The 14,450-nt window shown below is 34.6% G+C and overlaps 1 protein-coding gene across 1 annotated transcript in view; it reads left to right on the forward strand.

The window, feature by feature from the left end:
• The window catches only part of LOC120336711 (IgGFc-binding protein-like), a 35,164-nt gene extending 26,892 nt beyond the window's left edge, over positions 1-8,272 (forward strand). The window contains exons 30-42 of the mRNA XM_039404446.2: positions 137-401; positions 830-927; positions 1,694-1,853; positions 2,310-2,431; positions 2,834-2,995; positions 3,566-3,840; positions 4,635-4,739; positions 4,925-5,016; positions 5,282-5,420; positions 5,909-6,037; positions 6,305-6,454; positions 7,173-7,326; positions 7,508-8,272. Coding sequence (XP_039260380.2) covers positions 137-401; positions 830-927; positions 1,694-1,853; positions 2,310-2,431; positions 2,834-2,995; positions 3,566-3,840; positions 4,635-4,739; positions 4,925-5,016; positions 5,282-5,420; positions 5,909-6,037; positions 6,305-6,454; positions 7,173-7,326; positions 7,508-7,661 — 2,005 coding nt within the window. The 3' untranslated portion in view covers positions 7,662-8,272. The remainder of the gene's footprint in view (positions 1-136; positions 402-829; positions 928-1,693; positions 1,854-2,309; positions 2,432-2,833; positions 2,996-3,565; positions 3,841-4,634; positions 4,740-4,924; positions 5,017-5,281; positions 5,421-5,908; positions 6,038-6,304; positions 6,455-7,172; positions 7,327-7,507) is intronic.
• The last annotated feature ends 6,178 nt before the right edge of the window (positions 8,273-14,450 follow it).

Below are 14,450 nucleotides of genomic sequence, written 5' to 3' on the forward strand. Positions count from 1 at the left end.
TATTCGATTTAATTCTAAAATTGTCAAACATTCGACAATGCCCAGGTCTACTTTTATACACGTTTAAAATTGTTCTGCTTCGTTCTTCGACTCTAAACGGAAAGTTTAAACTTTATTTCAAATCTCTCTTTTCAAGGTGTTTATCGGTAGAAACAGTTGCACGGTGCGTGTGTGAACTGGGATATGTTTTAAACAACGGTGAATGCGTCGAAGACTCTGTTTGTGGGTGTAACTTCGAAGTTGATGGCTACGTCGAGCAAGGTGCATTTTATATGGCACCAGGATGTGCGTACTCTGATAGGTGCGTTGGTGCTGGGTCTGCTATACGAGAGGAAGATCCATGTGGCAAGGAAGCAACCTGCAAGCTGTCGAATTCTGGAGAATATCAATGCATTCCCGATGTAAAATTTATTATTTGTGTAAATAACCATTCAATAAATAAAAATAACAGTATGCAATATCAAATATATGGACGATCAAATGATTAACCCCGGTGCAGCAGAACCGGTAGCCTATTATGCGACCCACACAGAAATAAATATCTTGTACGGCTAATCAAATGCTTTAAATCAAGTCTAAAACCGTAGCTATACGCGGTATTAATAAGACCTTAGTTGAGCAGCTGATGTGTTTGAAAGATGGCCCCGTGTGGGTGCATTATATACACAAAATAGCAAAATGGAGGTGAAATTGACATTTACTAAAACTTCAATAAATAGTTCTGCGTATACTTGGCCTAACGTGAATAAGAACATCTTTTCAACTGAAATAAACTGAATTATTTTTAATACTTAATTTAATTTAATTAATTGAAAATTTCTTGATTCAGGAATTTGCATATGCTCTTGTTTACGGAAAAATACACTTCAAGACATTTGACAACAAGTTCTTCGATTTCCAAGGCGACTGTGGATATTTATTGGCAGGGTAATATCAGTAGTCATTGTGTACATACCTATTTCTTTGGCCAACTTTCTAATCTAACTTGAGTGATTCAAGAGTCTTGCTGCACCAAGGTAAAACAAACGTTACAGAAATATATTTGTGTTTGTGTCTAGCAAAACTCTTGAATTACTTAAGATAGCTATCTTAATAATCATGCTATAGCATCCTTGCAATATATGCAAACGGATACATCGGCACAAAAGCATATAAAAAAGTAGTTAGTCCAGCACAAATCAAATTATTAGCGCAAATATCTAATCTAATGCATTGATTCGATTAATGGCTAATTGCATATCAGCAGCTTATACAAACTGCTTATCTGTGCAAGTATATTATCAGTACAAGAAATTATCTATATTGCCATTAAACGATAATCCATGATTAAATATTGCTAAAATATTGCTAATTTTTCTCAAAAATCTACATAAAAGTGGAGAATACACACACACGCAGGAAAAGGTTTAAGCCTAAGTTTTTATACGAGGCTTACTTGGGCCAGTCACTTCAAATAAGGTCGGCCCTACGAGGGACCGAAATTTTTCTGTTTCGTCATTGTCTACCCGATTTGTCACACTCTGAGGTGGGCTGCCATGTTGAGGTTTCAATCACCAAAATTATTAACGCTCAGTTCGTATACGGAAAAAACTTATTTTCGAAATGTTTTCGAAGCACATCTACTATCTTTAAAGTGTACTTGGATTCTATTTCTATTTTTCAAGCTTCTGTGATTTCATAATGATTTTTTCAGATATGGCCGACCCGATTCTGACGAAAAAGATTCACTCGCTTTTGCGGTTTATATCCTTAACGGTGGATGGGAATACAACGAAGGAATATCACTTGTAGTAAAAGTATGGAAAGGCGACAAGGAAAACGTAATAAAAGTTTCACCCAAGAAAATTGTCATGGTAGGTCGGATTTATTTAGAATAATAGCCACCACCTGGGCTCTGGGTCCCGGTACACGAGGATTAGTTCCTCCTGATTGTATGCTTTTCCAAGTTAATGTTCTGATATAATTTTGTAACGTTATATCAAATTTTCGTGCCGTTGTAAATTGATAAATTTTTAAATTTTTAAAATCTTGTGATGAAATAATGCAGGTAACATTCGAAATTTATTGCCAAAAATATCGACTCTGTAAGTTTGCTGCTTTAACAAGCTGAAAAAGGCAGGTAAACAATGAAATGTAAGCTTTGAACTTGTCGAAAGTGTCTAATAGGTTGCCGTTAATTGTTAATAGTCACCATACGGAAGGGCAAAAGGATGCATATTTAGTGAAAAGCGATACTATATCTCACTCTTACGCAATATTCAACTCCTCAATATTTGACTTACATAAAAACTGAATCTTCTATTTCTCAGGTCGATGACGTCCGTGTTGCCGCTGGGTCTCAAGTTGGACAACTTTCTGTTGGAAAGAAATTAGGAAAAGTTGTTCTCAGCTTCGAATTCGGACTTCATGTTTTATTCAATGGATACGATTGGTACATGTTGGTACATATGTCTGAATCGCTATTTCCTTGTATGAGTTTAAGTATCGTCAAAGAAAAATAAACGGTTTAAAAATCATACATTTTCGTTTGTAATTAAAAATAACCGTCATTTCGATACGTTTCAAATCAAATATTTTGTCGAACTCCGTTACGCAGTTCATGAAATCATATCCTCGAAAAAAAACTTTTCTGGTATTTCGTTTTTGCTGGATGATAATATTTCGTTCCCTAATAACATTAGGGAATAAATAGTTTTATAACGTGGTCCGGCACCATTACATTACTAGTGATAGTTTGGTATTGATAATAATAATATACACTTAATTAGTAGAGATATAAGTATTACATCTGGTGAGAATCTTCAACCTAGGCCTTTTTTTTTTATCCAATCAGGGTTCGCGTTGACGTTGACCACAAGTACAAGGAGAAAATGTACGGTTTAGGTGGAAATTATAATGATCAACCTGGTGATGATATGCTTGTAGGAGGTGATATGATGTTTATGCCCAGGCAATGGGGTGATCATTGGAGAATGGCCGAATTTAGCTGTAGCAGGTTAGCTGGAAAATATTTAAAAAAACTGTATTTCTGAAAGAAAATGAAATGACATGTTTTGACAATATCAGTTTGCTGATAGATTCGCACGTTTCAACATTCTTAACTTATTTGTTAACTAATTTATGTTTGAATGTCTATTATATACAACAAAAAAAGAATTATTTTTCAAGATCGATTATTATTAGAATTGACATATTGTTACACAAAGGGACTCTTCGTCTTTTTATCTATATGTACTCTCTGGGTGAAATATATAAATTAGGAATATTTATATGCACCGTGCATCCAACATACTCACTTCGTTCGAGTAGGATAAATCCTCGGTTGCGTTACCTGGTTTATAATAGATCTGAAATTTTAGGAGAATAATGACTTTAATAAGAACATAAATTTGTATATACATATATAGTAGGCTATATACTTTTATGGAAATTTTTCAATTCGCGCAAAGGATTTTGTCGCAAATGGTATCAACTCTACTTAAGCCACTCGTTTCCACTAAGGGTGAGAATAATGTTTCCGAAAAATTAAACATTGAATTAATACTATTTTTTAAATTATAACAAGATGCAATAAAGATACTGAAGAAATTGATCGAACCTGCGCCCTCAAAGCTAGATATGAGAGATCCTGCGACTGTGGTGTGCTTACTGATACCGATGGTCCGTTCGCTGCCTGTCATAAAAAGATGGACGCTCAACCATTCTTCAAGAGTTGTGTGCTGAGTGCTTGTAGAAACCAGGGATCGTCGTTGGCTATTGCAATGATTATGAAAGCTTACTACTTTGCTTGTCTCGGAAAAGGAGTGAAGATTGAAAAATGGAGAGAGGCTGTTTCTATACGTAAGTTTTCAAATGTTCCCTAATTTTTAGATGTGGCAACACACGTAACTCCTAACTTGAATAGCCATAAATCGGCGTATCTACCAGTGCATAGGGGCAGTCATATAACGTTTATATAAGTTACAAATAGTTTTATCGCTAATAGCAATATATCTACCACTCCTAAATTTGGGACCACCACCCATCTAAAAAGCAAATATGGGGAGCATCTTGCGTACGATTCTGCCAACTCTCCTACTCAAGCGTAGCAGTGGTAAGTTATGTGTGTAATTACCGCTCATTCTATGAAGTGGACAAAGAAAATAGTGCGCGAAAGTAGACAATTATTTAGAAATACAAAAGGTACATTGAATAAATTTCATTCGAAAATTGAATAGAGCCTAGGTATAAGATGTGGCTTTGTGACTCGTCGGTGTGGCACATCGTGCTAAGCGTTAGGAATACGCTCGCCACCGCATCTCTGACTACCCTTCGTGGAATCGCAGGTTCGAAACGGCGCTCATTCACACCTTTCACTTCAAAAAATCCCCTATACAAGCTGACACTCCTATCTAACAAAGCCACTTTTATTTGGCAGAACCAGAACCGACTCGACACAGCCTAAGCCATTTGATACAGTTAAGTCTAAGGCTTTAACCGATCACGGCGACTGAAAGTACCTGCAATTACAATACGATAACTAATCCAAATAATCATATTTAAATAAATGGACATTATTAATTTTTCATTCTAAGAAGAGCCGCTTATATTAGTCTTAGTAGTGGTACTGACATTCCATTTTTGTCTATTTACAGCGATGGAATGTCCTGAGAACAGTCATTATGTAGAATGTGCAAGCCAGTGCCAACCTCGTTGCGGAGAAAAAGATCCAGATTGCCGAACCTCAACCTGTGCAGAAAGTAAGCGCAGAGTCTCTCCTTGATTCTTTGAAAAAGAATGATGTAGATATGAAACAAATCTGAGGAATTTTATTTATTCAAATGTTTAATTATATTCAATTACCGGTATTTCTTTAAATAAGTTTAATTTTAATACATAATAGTTTCAAAGTTCATTTTTTTTGTAAACAAAAATAATTTTGCAGGTTGTGTATGTGACGATGGCTATATTCTCAGCAATGGAAAATGCGTTGATGAAGATAAGTGTGGTTGCATGGAAGACGATTACTATTTCGAGGTTTGTTACATTAGTTGATATATATGTATTATGGAAATATATTGTTAGGGAGAATTTATTCCTGCTCATTGTCTCAACACTGTAGCCCAAATTGAACAAGATTTAAATTACGTTTAAATTAAGTTTGGTATCCTATTTGTCCACGGCGACACTCGCAGACTATAGACACTCTCAGGCATTTATTTAATAGACAGACAGACAGACAGACAGAGCTGGTAATTTCATCTCAATGCAACATCATTTATTTCATTATGTTTTTCTTCAGCATGGAGAATCTAGAACCGATTCTGAGTGTACAAGCCGTTGTACTTGTATTTATGGAGATTGGGATTGTGAAGACATCAAATGCAACGACGACCAAATGTGCGAATTGTTCAATGGAGCTCATGACTGCTACTGGAAAGGTAATAATTGTATTTGTGCAGTCAAATTTATGTGTCGCTTATGGGAAAAATGTTAAAACATTAGGGGTCAAAGTTTAAACTCAATCCAAATTTGTTACCTCCTGTTCAAATTTTAACCGATTGGATAGTATCAGCTTTCGTTCTACTGAAAATAAATTGGAAAATGTTCATGAATCTAAAATACAACTTGGATTAACATTTTTTTGAAACAATATTTCAAATATTTTACGTTTCTATGGAACCGATAGTCACAATCTGTCAAAAATGAGCTTTTCGAATCACTTATTCAAAGTTCCACTCTACCTATATGCTATGAGGTAGAGAAATTTCCCCACAGACTTTGGCCTACTTCGCTGTCGAAGTTATCCTAGCTGCATGCGAGCATTTTGATCCAGCTCGATTGGTTCATTTGGAGGAAGGATTGATATTAAGCTAAAAAGTCGGAGATTTCAATTATACATTATTTTAATCATACATAATTTTTTTAGACAAATGCAAGTACGACAACGGTGGGTGTGAAGATTCCTGCGAATCGATTGACAACGTTGCTTATTGTACTTGCTACCCTGGACGCATTTTAACTTGGGATAACAGAACATGCGTCGGTATTTCACCAAGTGAGGCTTTCTTGTTAATTTTCGAATATAAAAATCATCTTTATTAACTTGGTCTCTCATAAAATATTTTGATCAAGTATATAGATTGTAGACATTAATTGAAGCAAAGTGATACAATCTCTGCGCAGCGTTTTGCTTTTCATTGGACACGAAGTTGATCTACAGATCGTGCATTACCCGCTTGATTTATTACATACTACTTTCTGAGTCAGATACGAGACATTGATTAATAATTTCCGCCAATCTTAGTTGTGTTTATTTTAACAGGTTTCTTTGGAGAAGGCAAGAACAAATGTGACACTGAATTTAACGTTTGGAGACAGGAATTTTACAACTGGAAGAACACATATTTGTCGGCATGGGTGGAAGAACTGGAAGCCTACAAAGAATATGTTAAATCGGGAATTGTTTCAGATGGTAAATAAACACTAAACCTATACACATTTTTCATGTTTCCTTTTTGCTATTTCAATGAGTTGTTTTTGTTATTACTAGTGGGTTTGTACATTCGATGTACTGTATATGCAAATCCACAGTTTTAAAATTATAGCAAAAACATAAATATTAATTTAAATTGGCAGGAAAAAATATTGTTGCAAATGTAATTTGGTTGTAAACAAAAGTTTTACATAATTTTGAGCGTCATCGGCACTCAACACAGTGCAGACCATATAATCTGACCAATTATCACCATTTACTTAATTTCACTGGTAAACATCATTTATTGTGTCAACTGATTCAAAAGCTTTTATTTACAGTGATTCGAATTAAACTACAGTCTTGTCGTGAGCTTGTATTTTACTTTGCGGGCCTGCTTAAACTGCAACCCATAAAATACTATTCTCTATTGGGTGCTCCCGTAGTACGTGTACCAAGATGGCGCACAACCTGAATACAGTATGTGTACTAGGTTAGGCTTCAGGTTGTTCTTCATATTGGTACACATATTCCTGGAGCATCCTTTATTGTACCAAGGAGCTTGGTATATAATCATATATGTTCAGGACAGTCATTCAATTCAAAGGTACAACCATTCATATTTCAAATTATCACGCTTGGCAAACTATACAATATTATTTGGGTTCAGGTCGAAGTTAACGCTTGTTATTAGTTTAATTTCTTATTTTTCATTCAGCTATGAATCTTTGCCGATATTCGTGGACAAAATGGTATGACATTGACGATCCAGAAGGGCAGGGAGATGAAGAGAAATTAGAATATCTGAAGCGAGAATATCCTGAAATTTGTGACAAACCCATTGCTGGAGAAGGAAGAATGGCCAACGAAAAGTAAGCACTCGATATTTTGTTTTGTTTTCGATTTTTTCAGTTTTAAAACAATTCTTCCTGAATTTAATTTGAAATGGCAAGGCTATGTAAAGTAATTATATTCTAATTTTATTCTCTCGAAAAGGTTTTTTAATTTTTTTTTTAAATTTATTCATTTTCCTATTTATTCACTCCATCACAGGAAAATCGGAACCGCAATAGCTAACTTTTCGGTGGATCATACGGGATTGATCTGTAAAAATGCTGATCAAGAAAAAGGAAAGAAATGTCCTGATTTCGCAGTCAGATTCCTATGTCCGGTTAAAGAAGATAATGAAGCTCCAAGATGCGGTTGAAGAATTTAATAGCTATCATACTTCTTTTTCATAAAAATAGCTTCTTATTCATTGCTACATTTAATTGTGATGAGTCTCTGTAGAACTTAAAATCATATGCTCAAACACTAATTTTTGGAAAATGTATATCTTTAGCATTGTGCTATACCTTAATCGTATTTATATAAGAATAAGCTTCAATTCTTAAGTCTACATTAACATTACTAATTATTTAGTGCTCGCCAAGGTCATCTTTGAAAATTTTGCTTCTCAATTTTGTATATTTAGTGAGTGTAAATGTGTTTAACAATGTCAAATACTCGTAGATGATAACGATAATGGAAACAACTCAATTTCTCATCTTCTGATCGTTAATATACCTCACATCAATGTCGGGTTTATTTCTCCAATAAACCCGAAAATTGCATTTTTTGAAGAAAAAACACCTTTAAATTGAGATGAAATATTTTTCATTTTTTCAACTTATTCCTCGTCTTGAGAAGCAGAATTTGTTTAAATAATCGTTTTATGAAATATGCACCTTATACCCACCATGTAGTTCTGATTTTTAAATAAATAAATCTGTAGTGTCTTTATATACAATATTTTGTATTAAATTTGGCTTGGTCTAGGTCGTCATCTGTTATATTTTCAGAAGCTATAAATCTACCAGGAGCCTATATTTTAATATAGGAATGAATACATGCAAAATGCCTTATCAGGACTAGAGTTATTATTGTTTTGCGAATGAGTTGAAAATTAAAATAACTTGGAGAGAAAATTTTAGTTTCACAATAAATTATGTCGTTATATTTGATTTGTGAAACTGATATGTATATAAATATATACATTTCGTTGAAATGCAGTTTTACCGGGTAGCTTTAACTGGGCGAATCCATTTTAATAAGTGAGACTGCACAGTGCCACGCTTAAGAGTCCGAAATAGACTAGCATATACGAATAGCTTTAAAGATGTTACTGTGGTCAAATATTTAGAATTCCCGACCCGTCACAAACGCAACTTCCGTTCAATAATCGGGAGTACATATTTATATAGAAAACTTCCTTGCGTAAACGCGAATAATCCTTAATTGAATATTCGTTAGTGTAAACGAATATACGGTTCGAATCCATTGAAAACAGACAATATTATATCGTACTGTACACACGTACGCACGAGAATTTCAAGTCCATGTGATTCAATTTCGCACTGCATAGAGACAGGATTGCCTTTCGGGATTTTTTGAATTGTTGTAATTAACGTAGTCTTGTCGGGACATGTCTCCCAGTGTCTTTCATTGAGATTACCACACCTAGACGAACAATGGATAAATCCTCTGAGATGCGTTAGTCGAGACACAGCCATGTAATTAAACTCAAATTCATAAAATATGATTACGGTATAATTATATCTTGCTGAACTTCATTGGCCACAAAGTTATTGTCAGCTGTCGTGAGAGCAAGCAAATCTTTGTTGTTGACGCAATAGCAATGGCAATATAATACTTTCTCTTTGAAAAAAAAATCCACATTTTTTTTCATCGAAATAATATTATTATTAGATATCGATTTGATTGAAGATGTTGACGACTAACATGCTTTAAAACCTCTCGCATTTCTGAAGTCCTCGCAGATTATTAACAATCGCCGAAGGAGAATTTTCACGTGAAATACTCAGACGAAAATTTATTAAATATTTAATAAGAAAGTGTTGAATCAATATCGCTGTGGTGGTGTTTGCTGCAATGACAGCGATGAAACAGGAATCCGGTTTCCGGACAACTGGATGGGTGGTGATTGGATATCTGATGATGATATCTGGAACGACCACAAATCCGGTTGAAGCTAGTGACCACGTAGCTGGAAGACATTTTTTCGGTGGATCCATGACAATGAAAGCCAGCGAAAATTACAGAAAAACGAATCGTGAAGTAAGTATATTATTCCATTTTTTTGCTTCTAACGCAACATAACACAAAACAACATTATTTTGAGGTTTTAGCAACACAATGATAATCATCAGACGGAAATAACCAATTGAAAAATGGTCTATTTCAAAATCTAATCAGCAATTTTATCTGTATTTATAAATCATCTCGATAGAGCCGTTGACAAAAATAATTACTTACCCATGCGTTCAATTTGTAAATTATATAAATTAAGCCCAATAATCTGTTTGTGAAATTAGATCCACTTTCGATTGCACGATTTCAACACGAGTTCAATTTCAGATGATATTTGAATTTCAAGTCGGGTGGCAACGAACGACCGACACTTGCAATGCAGATTCCATATTGAATGATTTGGAAGTGGAATTTGATGGTAAATGGGAGAAAAATCCACCTTGCACCACTGATTGCGATTTGGGTCATAAAAGTAAGTATTACGTTCTTGGGATGTCGTGTCATCAGCGAAACCGGTACTTTTGGTTTATACGGCTGAAGATTGTAGCAAATTCGGGTTCGATAAAAAAGAGAACTACTGGTTCCTAAAATCGAATACCATATCTGCTTCTGAACGTTTTGTGCCATTTTCATACTGTTCCAATACTCACATTGAATTACGCAATACGCACGTATGTATACGTCGGTAGCTGGCGACTACTGCTACATCTGACGTTTCAAAGTTTGGTATTAGGTTCATTTATGTAAAGCAGGGGTAGGCAAACTTTTGTCGTTCGCGGGCCAAAATTAAATGTTGCAAGTCATTGGTGGGCCGCACATACTTTTAGAAAGGTAAAAACCGAAGGAATGGCCAATGAATAACAATTTGAACCTGTTTTTAATGAGCTCGACACAAAAGAGAACCAGTTCATGTAAATTTTGAATCCAGCCTCCGGCTCACTTAGTATTCTAAGACAGTATGTTCGGGTGGTTTTGCGATCATCATTTGTGGTCGGTCACACAATTTGTATTTCTTACCTTCATCCGGGACTGTGAACGCATATGTTCCATCGCAACTTTAATCATGAGCACGACCGTGCTAGATGTTGATTATCTAACTGTAGTATGTTCCAACTGATAAATGCATACTACTGTAACAGCGAGTGTGTCCGCATGTATATGTGAGACACGAAACTCAACGCCAAACCCTGACGCCGAAACGAGGCAGTCGGTATTAAGCGGAAGTTTCGTTCTAAAACGCGACGCCGAGCAAAATTGCAAAGCCTGAATCGTCCAATTATTGAGAATTCCCAACCTCCGCGTTTAAATATTCATGATTTCGGGATTAGTTTATTTTTACTGTTGCGGACGAGATGAACCTGGAATATTTTCGGTATACGCAACCTTTCGACTATGCATCTTAGGTACATTCTGGCAACGTGACTTACATAAGGAATATCCCCTAATAGCCACGCTATAGCAAGGTCATCGTTACGTTACGCTCGGCGTCGCGCCTGGAAAAAAAAATTTCTGGCGAATATGGAAGTTCGAGTTCGGCGATAATGTTTTGCGTCAGATTAGTTGTTACTTATCGATCTTTAGATCGGTAATTACTTATTGATTTTTAGATTGGTAAGCCATGGTATCCAATTACCATTTGTAGCTAATATTATATCGTTCATGAGGGGTTTTAGGTAACTTTTGCGTATATTCTAGGTTTTAGTGTTGCATTTGTACCCATTGACAACTTCAGAAGTTATATTTTTACTAAATTTTATGACAGAGTTAACCTGCAGTGAATATGATGATTCAAATATCAATCCAAAGTTGAATTGGAATTTTGGGAGCAATATTTTCACGCACGTTTTTGAATCCAAAGGATTACACAACATAAGGTACGTGAAGTCGTGAGTCTCGTCTTGAAAAGCTAATGCACATAAACAAGAATCCATAATACTGGTCAAGACAATTTTTTGCGGAACCGGTATTAGGCTGCAACCAAACAACTGCACTTGGTTCAGGATACGTTACCTCAGGTCATCATGACTCAAAGATTCTCTCTGGCGGCGAGTCACAATCATGCTAAAGTTAACCAAGCTCAAAAATATTTAATATTAAAATCAATGTTTAGATAAAAATAATGACCATGTGTCCCAGATACAATTTATTTGGGAAATAATTGCTGCGCTTTCATCTGATTTTTATCCATTTGAAGTTGATAAATACTTTTTGTAATCTTTTCTTTTCAGTGTAAGAGGATGTTGTTGGCATGGTACGGATGATAGTTGGATGATGACAATACAAGCAAATGTCGGAATACGTTCAGACACAGGAGTTCCAAATTCATCACCAGCTACTTCAGCTATGCCTGTTGTTGAGTGAGTTTATTTTATATTTGGCTGGAATAAAACGGAATGGTTTTCACAGAATTAAAAATAGTTTATTCGAGTATGACAAAGTTTTACAATATTGTTACAAGGTCTAAAGTCTTTTTCCATTTTATATACTCTAGAAATATTTGGAAACTATGGAATAAAAGATGAAGCAAAAAAATAAGATATTAAACGATATAAAAATATAAAATTCATCTTTGCCAAAGTAGTTGTCGAATTTTTAGTTCTCAGTATGACGTAGTTTTTCAATCAAAAAGCAGTTTAGATTATAATCTAGTATATTCCATGTCGGTTGTTGATAAAGTCTATTTCAGACGAGACTAGTTTTGATAAAAAAAAAACTAATAACTTTCCGATGCAATAAAATTTTGAATTAAATTGATATAAAATAATAAAAAATGGGTCTTTCTTTTTACTTTTATTTGTTATTAAAAGCATTTTATTATATTTGATTCTGGTTGTCAAATGAGATTATTCAAGACGAACATTCTTCTAATGTTCAAAATAACCAAAATAATAGGGATATATCATGGAGCATTTTTTGTACTATTTTCTAGATTCCAACTCGAACGACCTGCACTACGTTCTATTCCCGTGCGTGATTCTGATGGTGACACAATCATCTGTAAGCTACAGGAAGGATCCAGATTACCTAAAGGAATTCAGATTAAGGAGGTATAATTGTACGGTTGAGATACCGTCAATTGATATTTGAAATTAAACTTGAAAAATATTTACAGAAACCATGGTTAATTTACAAACACGAGAAATAATTGTGGTCGGAGAATGATGCTTGTCTCGCTACAACTACATTCTTTGTGTCGTTATTTTAGTGGATCACTCTTCTCACAGCGCAAGGTTCCCCCAGAAACAATCATTACGACAAAACTCGGGGATTATAACGTCATTAAGACAAAACAAATATGATTGTCTCGACTCTATAGTATTATTTTTATTTTTTACGCACCTGCAGCGCGATATCATTACCTTGTTGTCAATGTAGATTTTAATTTTGAAACACTACTTGACTTTCAAAAACAAATTCGATCGTATAATGCATTTAATTTTTTATCAATAACATTTTTAATCCGAACTTAACTTCAATAGAAAACCTGTAGTCTTATTTATCTCGGAGACGGAGTGGAGCCGGGTCAATATCCATTACTTCTGAGTTTAGAAGATCATCCAAACTCTAACATCACAATCGAAGGACAAAAATTGACGCCGAAAGATGCAATTAGCAAAAACCCTTTTCAATTTCTTGTCAGTGGTGAGTTAAATATTAAATATATTGGTGACTTGGGCATTGTGATATTCAGATGATTACGTTAGAAGTAAGCTAACTGAGGAATTTACGGCAAACAATCTATTTTAAGGAAATTTTATATAATCATTGGGGATTTTTGGTCGGTGAAATTGGGTCAATACTTAAGCCTTCTTCATTAAAGTTTAAAAATATTTCTTTTCATCTTTATTTTTGCAAATATTAGCTCTTTACATATCGTTAGATATCAGTGGCTGATTGTGCAAGGTCCTTTTGCAGCGAACAGCGCAAATTAGAATTGTAGAAAAAAAAATTTAAAGATGCACTTCCATAAATAACTAGATTTCATTAACTTGAAAATTGAAATTTTTACCTTAGAATACGTGAGACTGAGATTTTTCATTGTATATTATGTTATCAAATAGGTAGTGTGCGTTATGCGAGGAATTAACCTGCTTTGATTTATAGGTTCGGATTAGTCGAATTTTGTTTATTATTGCTCCGAACGCGTTTGCTTTATTCTTGTCCTATTATATTATGAAAATTTCGTGCTTAAAATGTTCGTTATTAACAGCGTTTGTTGTGCAATAACATAATATGTAACAATTTAGTACGAAAAACGAATGCTGGCTTACTTCGGCCACAAATCTCTTCCGGGTTTGCAAATCTGATGGTTTACCGTGGAGCAGTAGATCGTGAATTCATGCAAAATGTTACTATTGAACCAAGTTCGAATCATGAAAGGTGAGAATAGTAAAACAGTGTTTGCAAAATGCTAAACAGGTAATCCTCGAAATATAAATAATTTCAATGCAACGAAGTTGAAAGACGGGATTGTAATACGGTTTAATGTCGATGGGTTTGGAATTTTTAAATTTTTTCACATTAATATCTTATATTCGAATAGCTATACATAAATGATGGTAACCCATAATTTTTATGATACAAAGTTATCTAGATCTGCCTATTAAATATATGATTTGGATTCAAAAGCGAGAACATCATTGTAAAGATGAGATATAGTTATTCATAAAGTCTTAATGATATGGTTCAAAATTTGGCCTATTTTGAAAATAACACTACAAGCTAACGATTGGCACACAACGACTGTCGGTAATATATGTAACAAAATTGCTATTACACTTCTCAGGTATAACTTGAGATCGAGCCATCGTTAAAACGTTTACTGTTTACAGAACCTAGTTATTGTCAGAATCAAGCGTCGGGATTCAAAATTGTAAGAGTGGGTTCCGTTTGTATCGAACTCATT

This window comes from Styela clava, chromosome 2 (assembly GCF_964204865.1).
Source record: "Styela clava chromosome 2, kaStyClav1.hap1.2, whole genome shotgun sequence".
Taxonomy (NCBI): Eukaryota; Metazoa; Chordata; class Ascidiacea; order Stolidobranchia; family Styelidae; genus Styela; species Styela clava.